Genomic DNA, 15,222 nt, shown 5'->3' with positions numbered 1-15,222 from the left:
ACATAGGGGGCAATACCCCTGGCGCTCACCTGGTAGATTAAACAGTATACTGCACCGATTAAAGGTATTTTAAACCAATTTCAATGGTTGCTAGAAGACAGGGCAGCATGTAGAATCATACTAACATAATCATGACTTTAAACAAAAAAATACCTATTTTGGGGGGCAACCCCTCTCCCCTCCCCCAACCCCATGTATGTCCTAAGACCCCAATTTTTCTAATGCCCTGAACAAACATTGGTACATCATGGGTGATTAAGGTTGTGGTGAAGTTTCATCGAAATTGCTTGTGTAGTTTCTGAGAAGAAAGCAAATACCTATTTTTGGGGCAACCCCTTCCGCCCCCCCCCACCCCCCTCTCCCATAAACCCCTAAAGGGGCAGATTTTTTTTTAATGCCATGAACATACTTTGGTACATTACGGGCGGTGAAGGTTTTGGTCAAGTTTCATCGAAATTGTGTTTGTAGTTTCAGAGGAACACAATTTTGCAAATACCTATTTACGCAAAAATACGCAAAAAAGCAAGTCGGCGACCCAATACGCAAAAATAGCAAATACCTATTTTGGGGGGGTCAAACCTGGATACACTTTAACTTTCGGTAAACCCCCTTCGACCCTGATGTTTTTCTTTAGTCAAACACAACAAATATCATTTGTGCCAAGTTTGGTCACAATCCCTTCAGCGGTTTCGGAGAATAAGTTGCAAGTGTTTGCCGACAGACGGACGACGCACCATCGCATAAGCTCCCCTGAACTTCGTTCCAGGTGACCTAATAAATTGAAAACGGGCCTCTTGCCAGTGTTGGTAATAGAAAATCAACTTCATTTACGCATTATAACCAAATGACACAAATTACCTTAACCTATCCTTAACCCAAAACATACAACAAAACAACATTTCACCAAAATAGGCCAATATAATATCTAAATTCTAAAACCAGGGCAACAGCCCCAGTACGTGAGCATGTTGAGACAACTTATCAAGCATGCGGTGACGATGTATTGAGCAGTAGAGTCTGTTGTAACTCATTGACAATGATGCAGGGTATGATAGAGCCGCAATGTGGGATTTGAATGGAGTTTTGAGGTCTTGACAATCCTCCTCGGATGGACTTTACCTGGCAGGAAGTGTGGTGTTATTATCCTCCTTGGGGTATATAGACCACAGTAGATCTTGGTCCGGATCTCAAGAATGTCCAGGTTGTACTCAGTTACCAAGCCTCTTGGAGAGCGCTTGCCAAGTGGCTTAAGCATCCGAGGAAGCACTCAATTCAAAACCGTTGATGTGGAACAGCTGGCTTGGCAAGTGCTGACTCGGTGCTTGGTAACTGAACATAACCCGCGTTTCCTCCCTTTCAATTTAGTGTTATTCGAGCTGTAGCGACTGTTTCAAATGGTAATCATACGTGTTTGTGGTTTATTTATTTTTTTTACTTCTTGTCGGCTTGCCCCACGAAATGCTATGATAAGCTATTTATTTATTCATGTTAACATGGATTTCACACAAGGCGGCTTGGAGATAGGGGGGAGGGGGTTGGGGGGGGGGAGGGAGTGGGAGATTAAGTCACTTCAGTCTCCATTGTGTGACCTTTAATCCTCTTGTCAAGTTTGGTTGAGATTGGATAAGTAATGACTGGATGTATCATGGTCAGACAGACAGACAGACACCAAATTGCGTATTTCCGTAAAAATGTAAAGGTTATTATTTCTCCATTTGCTATAGCGTGTGATCTTTAACCCTCCTGTACTCTCTTGTTCTAGGGGCCTCTCGTCTATGCCTACTATGGACTTGCCGGAGACTACGACAAACTAGCGGGACTCGGTGTTACTCTTAACGGATCCATTGTCCTCATACGGGAGGGAAAGAGTTCTTATTCCGAGAAGGTATGTATTGTGTGCCCTGTACGTCGGCATTTGTGTTTGTACCAAGGGAGAGGGAGTTTGGGTTGTTAGGGTTAGGGTTAGAGTTAGGGTTAGTATCGGTTAGGGTTAGTATCAGTTATGGTTAGGGTTGTTAGGGTTAGTGTTAGTATCGGTTAGGGTTAGGATTAGTATCGGTTCGGGTTAGGGTTGTTAGGGTTAGTATCAGTTAGGGTTAGTGTCAGTTAGGGTTAGGGTTGTTAGGGTTAGTATCAGTTAGGGTTACGGTTGTTAGGGTTAGGGTTGTTAGGGTTAGTGTTAGTATCAGTTAGGGTTAGGATTAGTATCAGTTAGGGTTAGGGTTGTTAGGGTTAGGGTTGTTAGGGTTAGTGCTTGTATCGGTTAGGATTGTTAGGGTTAGGGGTAGGGTTGTTCAGGTTTTGGTTAGGGTTAGGTTCATGGTATCGTCGGCCACCAATACTCGTAATCACGCGTTTCCCATCCTAATCCACGCCCTGAAATTCAAGATGGCGTCAAACACCCTGTCACTTCCTAATTGTGATTCATGGTGCTGCTCTGTCGAGGTTCTTTTCCTGAACAAACGATCCCCATTGGCTCTTCCCTTTTTTGAACCTTCACTTTCTTTACTTTAACCCTCATATCTCTCGCTGTGCTATCTAACAGCAAGTGCAATCACTCGAACATCACGAGTGCTGATAATCCCGGCACAGAGTGCCTCAAGCTTGGGATTTGCATTCCTTGTGCAAGATAAAGCTTTTTGTATCCAGGGTTCGGCACAGTTACCTTAGATTAACATTCCTTAAATATTATCATTGAATACGCTTGCATGCATGCATACACGTACGCTAGGCCAGTGTTCGGCAACCCAAATAACACGAGGAGCCATCTTTTACAAATTTGGGTCAAAAACACAGCATCTCAAACGGCCTCATTGCATGATTTACCGTGATTTATTTCCATTCATTTACCATTCATTTCCAAACACAGTCATTTACCATGATCAAACGGCCTTGATTTATTTACACATCCAAAATCTGGATGTTATCCCGTTTTTATTCCTCCGCCAACGAAGTCGCGGGAGGCATTATGTTTACGAGTTGTCCGTCGGGCTGTCTGTTCGTCCGTCCGTGATAGGTTTTCATTGCTGCGATAACTTGAGAACGGCTGAAGGGATCTAAGTAAAACTTGGTGCAGGTATGTACAATGAGGTAAAGATGAACTGATTAGATTTTGGGGTCACGAGGTCAAAGGCCAAAGGTCAGAGGTCATGTTAGGTAAAAAAATCCTGTTACCGCGATAACTTGTGAACCAGTGATGGGATTCTGACCAAATTTGGTACGATTATGTATAATGATGTAAAGATGAACTGATTCGATTTTGGTGTCTCGAGGTCAAAGGCCAAAGGTCAGAGGTCATGTCAGGTATAAATGTGATAACTTGAGAACAGCTGAATGGATTTAAAGCAAACTTGGTACAAATATTATAATGATGTAATAATGTGGGCAGAGGCATAACGGTCGACGACGTGACGTCGAAGTCTTTTTTTTTTGGTTGTTTATTTATTTATTTTAAGCCATTTCATTTCAGCCCCTTTAATTGTGGTAATTTTATTTAACATTTAATTCCACTTTTGATTTATTTGTTTGAATGTCTTTTGACTATTGACAAATGTCAAAACATCTTTTTTCTCTTGAAAATAATGAAAAGATGTAGCACAATGATCTCCAAACATGGTTACAGTGTCTGTATCCCACAATGCAGTGCAGAAATGAAGGGTGTTTCGGGCCTAGACCGTGCCCTCATGTTTAACTACGTGCTTGAATTAATGATAACATGAGTTAACCTTTACCCTGCTTTGTAAATAATATTTATTTACTTCTTCCAAGGATTTTCTTGGAATCTTCCGTTAACAGCTTCGGGATTATAACCTTGGGATTTGTTATTAGTGTCATGTCATTGATAAACTTTTTTCATTCTCTCACCCGATACCCCAAAACCAGGTCTGGCTCGTCCAAGAGAAGGGTGCTCTGGGGGTGCTCATCTACCCCGATCCGATGGACCGACCAGGACTTGAATATGACGACACGATCTCGGGCCACGTGCGTCACCAAGGCTGCTCTCATTTGCTTACTTACTAACCTACAGCTTACACCTGATAAACAGATATATCCGAATGATCTTATGGAACGTTCCTCTCCAATCAACAGGAAACTGTTGGTTTCACCCTTAGCCATTAGTTTTCCCACTTAAAACAAAGGTTCCAGTTGCCTCTTCTCACTTCCTGCATCCATAGTAAAGATGCAACACTCCTTCCCTTGTACTCCACACCCTAATAACCCAAATTGCCCCCTACCTAACCTCGCTACCCCATCAAGGTGGAAAATGCCCCCATTCTGCTCCCCCCCCCCCCTCTGGTTTTGTATGTTGGCAGAATATATTAAATTAAACACCTTCAATTGAGCAACTGCAGTTTATTTTATTTTATAATCTATATAATAATACCGTAAGGACTCGACTTTGTTATCCCTTTTACGCCGCACCCAGTGACCTGATGCCCACGGCACTAATGGATTTACGATCTACGAACCGCGCTCTTTGTTTATCACGTACAGACATACTCGAAAAATCTGAATTAGCCGACGTTGGGGCCCAAAAGCATCCGATTAACTGCCGATACGACTCCATCTTACGACGCCATCGTATTGGCGTCTGCTGGGCGAAGGCGAAGCGAGCCGTCCGCTGATTGGACAGTCGAGTGGTGTGAACATGGGTGGTGTGAACCAAATGGTCTTTTTATTACCTTGAACATTTTAAATTAGGATATATAAGGAAACGTCTTTATCGTCATTTTAATAAAGTTAAATGGAGTGACGTTGCGATACTCGGGGTGCGTTGCATAAATCCTCGTAACTCAGAGAGGTGTAGCAGGTGGCGAGACGTAAGGAAGCTTAAAGATAACGAGCTGAAACAGACGAACGATATGTCAATCCCTTTCTACACCGAACGGCAATAAAAGTATGAGAGCGGGAAGTCATGGCCTGAGCACTTCGAGCAGAGAGGACTGATTGGACTTAACTTAAAGAGAAAAAATTGGAGCTTAACGGAAGAAGAAGATCCCATGAGCGCTGCCGTTACTTATCGAGGTGTGTTGAGGTCTGAAGAGATGAGGTGGTTTCTAGGAGCGATTTGCACCTTTTTACTGCTTGAGGTGAGTTCTGTTCGTGTTTTGTGACTCGTAGATTTATTAATCAAAACACGGTCACAGTGGCGTCAGGCACTGTGACCGTGTATGTGACTCATATTCGCGATTACCACAGAAGCACATCGACGGGGAGTATCTATATAATAATACCGTTTATATAATAATAGCGTAAGGACTCGACTTTGTTATCCCTTTTACGCCGCACCCAGTGACCCGATGCCCACGGCACTAATGGATTTACCATCTATCCCCTATGCCATCCATAATGGTACACTCTATCCATACACCACATCCTCCCTTCCGTGGATGTTCCACGGGTTTCGGCTAGTTAATTTAATAATAGCTATCCTCATGTCTGCATATATGACAGTCTGTTTGCTCTGACCAACCTCTAGTCTCACCCCGACCAGGTCCACTATGGCCTCGGAGACCCATATAGCCCTGGTTTTCCATCTCTCAACAACACCCAGTTCCCACCGGTCCAGGCATCTTTCCTCCCCCACATCCCCGCCATGCCAATCTCTCAACGTGCAGCGCACAGCCTCATGGGGTGCGATGAGGTTCAATGGTTGCGGTTCATTTTTTACATTTTGATTTGTTGACAATGTCTGAGAGGTAACTAATGCTGACAGGGAAAGAGTTTGTTTTGTTTGTTTTGTCCGTCTCTCAGCGCCACGGCTGGTCAGGGTGCGCCATCTGACTGGATGGGCTCATTGGTTGGAGGCTATCAGCTCGGCGGGGTCATGGCCGACGGAGTCGTAGCGGTCAGACTCTCTGTGAACATGCACTTGTTACCTCGTCAATTGCACAATGTCATTGGCATCCTTCCTGGAACTATGGAGCCTGGTGAGAATATTGCTCTCCCATTTTCTCTAATCTCTGCTTTTTATTTGATCACTCGATCCTATTATAAATGACTTCCTTCCATTATATGGCCTTTCTGCAGACCGATACGTGCTGATGGGAGCACGAAGAGACTCGTTGGGCAGTCCAGGTGTTGCCAGGTCTGCTGCCGGCACAGCTTCGCTCCTGCAGTTGGCACGGATAATTGGGAACATCACACAAAACGGTGTGGTCTCTGTACTCACGGCGGGTGAAGCACATTTGTGGAGGTTTTAAGTCTGTTACTGGTGAATATTCATGTTGCATTCGTGCTTTTTATTCACCGATCATATTGGTGTTTGCATCCGCAGGCCTGCGCCTCCGCCGCTCCCTCATCTTCATGAGCTGGGATGGAGGAGAATTTGGAGCCGTGGGTGCCACAGAGTGGGTCGAGGTAAGACGTGTCTTGCAATGTTAAGGCTTCACTATCTTGATCACTGTGATGTACAAACGCACAATCGCAAGATAAACTAGAACGGCACTCAGTAGAGAGCATACCTCCGCCTGGTTGGCCATATCACTCAATGGTGAAGAATCACTGAAAAAAAAAAAAATTCTCATGTCCGAATCCATATTCAGATCTTCATCAAAATTGAATCTATTTGTCCTTGTCAGACACCCAACCGGTCCACCAAGTTTTGTCCAAACCCATCCACAACTTTTTGAGATATCCTGCTATTTATAGTTTTTGTCCCTATCTCCCAATGGTGAAGAATCACTTTTAAAATTCTAGTAGCCGGCTCCAAATCCGGATCTTCACCAAAATCTAATCATTTTGTCCATGTCACATACGCTACATCTCTGCCAAATTTCATCTGGATCCGTCCACAAATTTCGTCTGGATCCGTCCACAAATTTTTGAGATATTTTGTTCACAAACAAACGGACAGACAGGAATGAAAACATAACCTCCATCCACCTTTGGTGGTGGAGGTAATAATTTGGTAATTTTCCCAACTCGTGGACTACTGTATTGTTGTTGTTTTTCCATACAGGTGCCATTGGTGTTTCATGACCTCTGACCCCTCTCTCACCCCTTCGTCTTGTAGGGTTTCCTGTCCATCCTCAGGATGAAAGCCATCACTTATGTCGACCTGGATAGTGTGGCCCTGGGTAAGAATGTTGTACAAAAATTACTTCCTCCCTCATTCATGGACACCGTCATCCGAGTGAACGGAATTGCGTATGGATGGTTTTACAGAACAGTCAAAGTGTATAATTATATGTTCTTTGAAAATTATTTTACTTTACCCTTAATATTCAACAAGCGTTACGCTTAGGTCCCCCGTCAGGGAAGTGATGTGAGTTGACAAAGTGGAAGACTCAGAAAACATGCTATGATATGATATTTCGCTCACAAGGTTCAGACATACATGGAGGCGGCCATCTTGGATTTTGACGTGGCGACCCAATTTTCAATAGTGTTCTTCCTTGTGCCTAGATACACCCACACACCAGATTAGAAGTTGGTACTTCGCTTATTTTTCAAGATATTCCGCTCACAAGGTTCAGACATACATGGCGGCGACCATCTTGGATTTTGACGTGGCGACCCAATTTTTAATAGCGTTCTTCCTTATGCCGAGATACACCCACACACCAGATTAGAAGTTGGTACTTCGCTTATTTTTCAAGATATTCCGCTCACAAGGTTCAGACATACATGGAGGCGGCCATCTTGGATTTTGACGTGGCGACCCAATTTTTAATAGCGTTCTTCCTTATGCCTAGATACACCCACACACCAGATTAGAAGTTGGTACTTCGCTTATTTTTCAAGATATTCAGCTCACAAGGTTCAGACATACATGGCGGTGGCCATCTTGGATTTTGACGTGGGTTGCACCCACACACCAAATTCGAATGCGGTCCTTCACTTACGCACGCCCGCACGCACGCACGCACGGACGGACGGACACACGGACGGAGGGGAAAACCATAGTCCCCCTTTCGCTCCGCGGTGCGACGGGGGACAAAAAAATTGCATGTGAATGTGTGTATAATTATTTCCATATTTTTTTCCCCTCCACTGATAATTTTTTTCCCACTCTTCTTCCATTTACACCGATAAGCCTCAGGGTGGCCCTGAGGTACTCGCACTCGCCTCTTAGCTGTCTAGCCTGGGTTCGAACCCCGGCCCAGCTATAAACGGTCATCCCGGTGTTTCACATGCAGGGCGATTCATCAATGTGTGTGTGTCGTGTGTGTGCGATTGAACCAATGTGTGTGCCGTCCCTCGGATGGACATTAAGCCGGGTGTCCCGTCTGCCGGCATTAGTTGGTGGACGTTAAAGATCCCACGGAGTCCTTTACGAAGAGTAGGGGAGCTGTCACCGGCACCCTGAGCAAATTACAAATTCCTTCCCTAACATATAAGAGGCGCTGCACCAGCGGGACAGCTGCACCGACAGCTAATAGGGCTGCAGATTGAGCATGAAAATGAGGGTGAAGTGGCAACTAGCTTCCTACCAGCTAATTTTGATATTTTTATAAAGTATGGGCCCTGACTACTTCACACACCAAAAATACCCAGAATCCCCTTGGGGGAACATGTTCAAGTGACGTCATAAAGATGGCCTCCATTTTTATTAAGTTTTTGTATTTTATTTTTAGATTGAGGGTCCTTGTGTCCTTATCTGTAATAAAATGATACTAGCATCTGATTTAAATATTCTATTTAATAATATTAATATTTAATAATATTTAATAATAATATTAATAATTATATTTAATAATATTTGAAATATTTAAATAATAATAAATAATAAATTAATTTAAATGCATGCATGCAATGCATTTAAATGCATTTAAATTAATTTAATAATTTAATTTAAATATTTAAATAATATTTAAATTAAACGCAGCTGATGCATTAAGATCAATTTCTTGGGTATTAGGGTATTCAGTTGTTGGTTGTAATTTTTCTGTCTCTGCGAATAATACTAACTGCACGGTGAAGTATTTGGGAATCATTTATGTAATCGGAACCATAGTTGTAAGCACATTCTCACGAACTTCTGCTGGCTTCATATTCGCTGCTGTAAGTTTTATTCCTTTCTTTTTTATTCTCTGGTTCTCCACAAATGAAAGTGTTCATCCCAGGAAAAGGCTGATGTTTTTTCTCTTGACAGTAAAACTACTATATAAACGGTTAGGTACCACGTCAGCACCTGTACACAATGCCAAACTTTACAATTTTGGCAGCCATTTTGATGACGTCATTTAAGCATGTTCCCCTAGAGGTATTCTGGGTATTTTTGGTTTGTGAACTTGTCAAGGCCCCTACTTTATAAAAATACCAAAAGTAGCTGGTAGGAAGCTAGTTGCCAGTTCCGCCATTTTAAGGCACTTTTTGACAATATCTGCAGCCCTATAATGATGCCACACCGCAGCCTCGTGCTGCATAGGAAAGAAGACTGACATGTCTGATCCATGTTTGGTGCTTTTTACCAACCTTATGGAAGACTTGAGTAATTAAAGGAAACGTGCGATTGTACCTCGTTGAAAGTGTCGGTTTGTGCTTCGTGTGGATCCACCTGTGGTTGTTGCGGGGTGTGCAGGGCAGGACGAGTTGGAGGTATGGTGCAGTCCACTGCTGGGTCAGATGTTGGACGGAGTGATCCGGAGGGTAAATAAAACGCACTCCATACCATGTTACTGACGCTCCCTTTAGAATCTTCACTTGCACCAGCCTTCTCCATTACCTGCGCACAAGCTATCTCACTATCAGGTAAAACTCCACCTTACCCAGGTCGATTGTCACATTGTTCTACCTTGGTTTGTCTTTTGCGTACAGGTGCATCTTGCTCGGGAACATCTGAAATCGCACGTGGATGACTGGTATAACATCACGTAAGCTTTGCATACCTTCGGGTACCCCTTGATGATGATTGTGATGATTTTCTCTGTTTGAATCATCACATAATCCACGTCCTCTCACAGATATCGTCGGATTCCCGACAGTTCTGCATTCCTGCCGTTTATTGCCATTGCCGGCGTTCCCTCCGTGCAGTTTGGTTTCACCAAGGTATCCCTCACTCCCTGACTTTTGCCAGAGGCAAATGGAGGCTTCTGGTCCATGTCGGTTTTTGTACTCGCCTTTTCCATTTCCATGTAACCGCTTGTGTTTGCAGCCCCGTGTGCGTTTCCCTTTGCCCGCAGGGTTATGGCAAAGTATATGCCATGGAAGGCTCACAGAGAGACAATCAGGATTTCTTCCAGCAATATGAACTGGCTCGGGCACACCGCGCGGCCACGAAGCTTGCCGGCCACGTGGTCCTTAAACTCACCGCCTCCATCCGCCTACCTTTCAACCCGCAGGCCTACGTGACCGCCCTCGGTAGCTTTGTGCAGAAGCTGACTCCACACACACCTCTACTGCGCGTAAGTACTGTGGAGGGAGGAGACGGGGATCCGCAGGAAAGGGGACGGGGAATAATGGGATGAAACGTCCTCAGGCCGTCCCTTTATTGCACTTCACATACCTTGATCATTAAGAAAGAGCTTTCTTCAATTTACTTTGGTAGGACCTGAACGTGAATCTGCGCTCGGTTTACTCCGCACATGGAGACTACAGTCGGGCGGTCGAGTCTCTGACTGGAGATATTTGGAGTCCGTTACACCCGGATTTCACCTACAATCGCCAACTAAATGACCGTCTCACTCAGGTGTGCTCCGGAATGGCCTCCAAATGCTGGTCTTTAAACGGGCTCATTTGACATTCACAAACCATCTTGAACTCCGGTAATTTAATTGGTGCATTCTTTGCTAATCCAATACAAGGCCTGCCTCCATTTCTCTCCCTCGATACAGATGGAGTGGCACTTGCTGTCTCCGTTCGTGTCACCGTCATCCCAGTCTCTGCGCCATATAATGTTTGGTCGAGGCCACACCACGCTGGAAGCCCTCATACGGTCTGTCGAACGTTTGGCGGCACCTGGACCTCAACCGGTCCCCTCGAGTTATGTGGAGGAAGCCAAACTACGACTGGCTCTCGCCACTTGGACCCTGCAATCGGCCACTAACTCCATCCGAGGAGATATTTGGGACATCCATGAAGATTTCTGAGGTCATGGAGTTCACACTCTTGTTCCTCACCCTTTAGGTCTCCCTCTTTAATCTCACTGCCTCCCTCTTTAATCTCACTGCCTCACCATTTAGATCTCTCATTAATCTCCATTCCTCACCATTTAGATCTCTCGTTAGTCGCCATTCCTCACCATTTAGATCTCTCATTAGTCTCCATTCCTCACCATTTAGATCTCTCATTAATCTCCATTCCTCACCATTTAGATCTCATTAATCTCCATTCCTCACCATTTAGATCTCTCGTTAGTCTCCATTCCTCACCATTTAGATCTCTTGTTCGTCTCCATTCCTCACCATTTAGATCTCTCGTTAGTCTCCATTCCTCACCATGTAGGTCTCTCATTAGTCTCCATTCCTCACCCTTCATGTCTCTCGTTAGTCTCCATTCCTCACCCTTTAGATCTCTCGTTGGTCTCCATTCCTCACCCTTTATGTCTCTCGTTAGTCTCCATTCCTCACCCTTTAGGTCTCTTGTTAGTCTCCATTCCTCACCCTTTAGGTCTCCATTCCTCACCCTTTAGGTCTCATTAGACTGTGTTATCATCCTCTCATTAATCTCCATTATTCCCCGTCCCCCATCCTCTCATTAATCTCCAATCTCCAATGGTCTCCATTTCAAACTCTTTCGCTCTCTTTAGCACCAAATGCTCACCTGCAAACATCACCTTACACTCTCGTTGGTCTCCATTTCAAACTCTTTCGCTCTCTTTAGCACCAAATGCTCACCTGCAAACATCACCTTCCACATTGTTTAAAAAAAAATCATTCTAAAGAAGTTATTCCACCTTTTCTCTTCCTCTCTCTCTTTCCCCTCTTTATGTTTTGTTACTCTCTCATCATTTAGCTCTTTTGTTACCCTTGCTTTCTCATGAGGATTAACCTCGTTTAATTATCGAACTCGCCGGTTACGCTTACCTCACTAGCTTTGTCGGTCTCTCTCACCGTTTGCTTTTTGCTCTTACGAGCCATTCGTGCCAAGCATCCCTGGTTTACCTCTTCCCATTTTTGCTCCTTGTCCTTCTGATTTAATTTGATGTATTCTATTCTTGAATGTCAGTGGTGTTCATTAAGGTGTTAAATGTTTTTGTTTTATATATACAAATCCAGGCTCGTGGAGGAGCCGAACGATAGACGGCAGCAAATTCACGGAGTGAGGGCGTTTAGGAATAGGTCTCTGATCGTCAAGGTGAGAGAACAAATTCCCTGTTTTGGAACAAATTCTTGAGGAATTGATAAACACTTGAGTTTTTAACATCACATTTCAGGATGTGTGAAGAGATATGATGTACATGATGTAGTTGGACTGATTTTACCTCAATCGATCCGTGGATCCCGATCATGAATAGGTCACCTGTACCCTGGCATGAGTTACAGAAAGTTATAACAAACATTGTTTTGCATGACGAACACAGGTGGACTGGTTAACGGAATCAACCACAGCTTTGTGTTGGTAATTCCGGGGGTTGGAAATTCCCGCAAGAAGAGCGGACAAAATCGGTGCTTGAAGAGGTTAGACCACCGTGTACATGCGAAGCACCGACGATAAAAAAGAAACTGTCATACGTGTCTGGAGAAATCAACCATGCTGGGAATGGTTGAGGGAAGAAGAGGAAGATGGAAGACCTGTATCTGCTGGATGGATGGGGTATAGGCTGCCACCAAATTGTCTGCCAGAGCCTTGGGAAGCAATGAAGGATCGGGATGTTTGGAGAAATCTGGAAGTCAGACATGACTCGACAGAACTCAATATCTAGAGTCTAGACACTTGCTTCAGTCTCGTTATGTCTTTCTCTACCTGTTCTCTGTCTCTCTGTCTCCATCTCCACCGATCTCTCTCTCGCCAAGATTGAAGATGAAGTTTAAGTTGTTTTTTTTTAAGCCAAATATAATAATAATAACTTTTCCTTTTAGCCACATGAGCAGCCCAATCTAGAATGGCATGTTCACTTATTTTACCTTGTATTGTCGTCGTCGTTGTTGTTTTTGAATCTTTCACCTGCAGTTGATTTGCCTGTCCTATTGCTCTTGTGCACCGCCACCCCAACTCCCATCCCTTAGCACCCCTCTTGAGCCCCTTGTTTTCCAAACCTGTCCTTAACGTGCAGCACGATTTTCGGGAGCAGCGCCTCCCAAATCGGCAATATTGGAGGAGTTCGCTGTAAGGAATTTTTGGAACTTCGCATGTTCCTCCCAACGGGGGAATTCCAGCGTTCTCTTTTTATTTAATTTGTCGTGCAGCTGTAGATCGATTTCTAACTCTTGTTACTTCCTACCAAGGAGCAACGACTTGCCCATGATGTATTCAATGGCCGAACTTCCCTGCCGAGCTAGCCGGGAGCACAGTTGGTGCATTTGCCGGTGTCGTGGTACCTCGTAGCCTTTTTGCACTCCAGTCTGTCTTTTTTTTTAAAACGATGTTTAACAAGCCGTGCACCATGAGGTCAATGCTGACCGCCATCGTTCGTCCCCGTGGGCCTCGGTCATGGGTCGAGCACCGGGTGCTTTGGCCGGGTGCTGAGAGGCCCCGGGGTGAACGTTTCTTTACTCTTGAACCACCGGTGCAAGTTGACACTACAAGGGCATCTTTTGCTCAGTCCAGGTGCTAGACCGCTTAAGTTCACTGGGAACGACCCTAATCACAGACGAAACGCTCCTGCCTCGGCCGGCAAGTCGACTCGTCCAGGTATTAACGGGTTCTCGGAAGCAGTGCCTTCCAAACTTGTTTACAAGTCCACCCTCGGTGGGCAGACACGCAGACGTGAACAAAATCTGCTGTGTATCTTTTTTTTATTTATTTGTCAGAATGTAAAATAGTTATCGGGAATAGGGTTTTCCCATAACCTATTTTTGTCTAAGGGAGATTGTAAGATAGCTATCGGGAACAGGGTTTCCCATACTTTATTGAAAGTTTTTAATTTTATTTATCTACAGCCTGCGTGCTGCACTCTTTTTGTACAGACGTATCCCCTGCGTCCCGCGGGATGTTGCACATGTTCCCTTCCCATCCTTGGCAACGGCTGCTTGGGATTGAATAAACACTGGAAATGAAACAGGTCGGCGTCTGCGTGCATTTTCTTTCCAGACTTGATGGCTCAAAGGTAAGTGTGCTACCTCTGTAGCATCCTGTGGGGAAGACCGAATCACCGCAGTGTACTCGAGTGATGTTGAACTGATGGAGAAGCTTTTACCTTCATCACACGAGGAGACAAGCCTGGTGTTGGCTTAGCGGTTAGGGTGCCGGCTTGGGATCCTGGGTTCGAATCCCGGTCGATTGCTCATTTAACGCCAGGGGGGTTGACTCAGCCTGTCATCCTTCCGAGGTCGGCAAATTGAGTACCAGCTTGCTGGGATGAAAGATCCCGGTGTGTACCCCGGTTTAGAATAGGTACACCGTATCCCTGCGCATCGTAAGAGGCGACCAAGGGTTGGTGCCAGGAAGGACATCCGGCCATAAAAACATTGCCTCAAACAGGGAACCACGATTGTCATGGGGCCTGCAAGGCTAACCCCCGCTCTAGCGGGGAAAATGGCCTTAAAACGATCATTCATATTCATATTCACACAAGGAGACACATCGGTACACTGTACTCACTTGAAATTGACTACAAAGACATTAGTTGACTGTCCATCCAGGTGAAGGCACACACATTGATGTGAAACACCAGGATGACGGTTTATAGCTGGGTCCCGGGCTGGACAGCCTAAAGGGCGAGTGCGCGGACATGTCTGCCATCCTACCATCCCATCTTCATTCTTGGCCTGTCTTTAACGCCAACTCCTGCTAATTCTACCATCAACAATCCTGCTTAACCTATGAACCTGCTCCCTTTCAGTGCTGTTCCATTGCTGGCATGATTCCATAGCCTTGGGTTGCCATGTACATGTGGTTCATTATCATAATGTGAGGATAATGGTTGCTGGAGGTGAAATCACCTCTTTTTGGGGGGGGGGGGGGGGGGGGGGATTATTTTCCCATTTCACATCCATTAGCTCTCTCGCCTGCATCCTCAAATCCTCGTCCTTGGGCTCGGATGAATGTTCAATTTTTAATCTTGAACACTCAGTGTCTGAGTGGATCTCCGGGAAGAATGATGATCAAGCTTGGGCTGAATTGTTCGAGTAATCACACGACCAACCACGAAGAATCTTTGTATCACTCGCCATTAAG

General features: G+C 44.8%; 1 protein-coding gene across 5 annotated transcripts in view; it reads left to right on the top strand.

The window, feature by feature from the left end:
• Positions 1-11,179, top strand: part of LOC137417040 (transferrin receptor protein 2-like) — a 76,688-nt gene extending 65,509 nt beyond the window's left edge. For all 5 annotated transcript variants that reach the window (XM_068102768.2, XM_068102767.2, XM_068102769.2 and 2 more), the window contains 13 exons: positions 1,763-1,885; positions 3,883-3,981; positions 5,495-5,634; positions 5,755-5,930; positions 6,031-6,153; positions 6,278-6,360; positions 7,016-7,079; positions 9,527-9,594; positions 9,763-9,818; positions 9,909-9,993; positions 10,128-10,349; positions 10,493-10,633; positions 10,779-11,179. In XM_068102768.2, the coding sequence (XP_067958869.2) occupies positions 1,763-1,885; positions 3,883-3,981; positions 5,495-5,634; positions 5,755-5,930; positions 6,031-6,153; positions 6,278-6,360; positions 7,016-7,079; positions 9,527-9,594; positions 9,763-9,818; positions 9,909-9,993; positions 10,128-10,349; positions 10,493-10,633; positions 10,779-11,033 (1,635 nt within the window). In that variant the 3' untranslated portion in view covers positions 11,034-11,179. The remainder of the gene's footprint in view (positions 1-1,762; positions 1,886-3,882; positions 3,982-5,494; positions 5,635-5,754; positions 5,931-6,030; positions 6,154-6,277; positions 6,361-7,015; positions 7,080-9,526; positions 9,595-9,762; positions 9,819-9,908; positions 9,994-10,127; positions 10,350-10,492; positions 10,634-10,778) is intronic.
• Positions 11,180-15,222: the final 4,043 nt, after the last annotated feature.

This window comes from Myxine glutinosa, chromosome 2, assembly GCF_964187855.1.
Source record: "Myxine glutinosa chromosome 2, kmMyxGlut1.1, whole genome shotgun sequence".
NCBI lineage: Eukaryota > Metazoa > Chordata > Myxini > Myxiniformes > Myxinidae > Myxine > Myxine glutinosa.
Note: the sequence above shows the minus strand (reverse complement) of the source record. Positions and strands in the feature narration are given on the sequence as shown.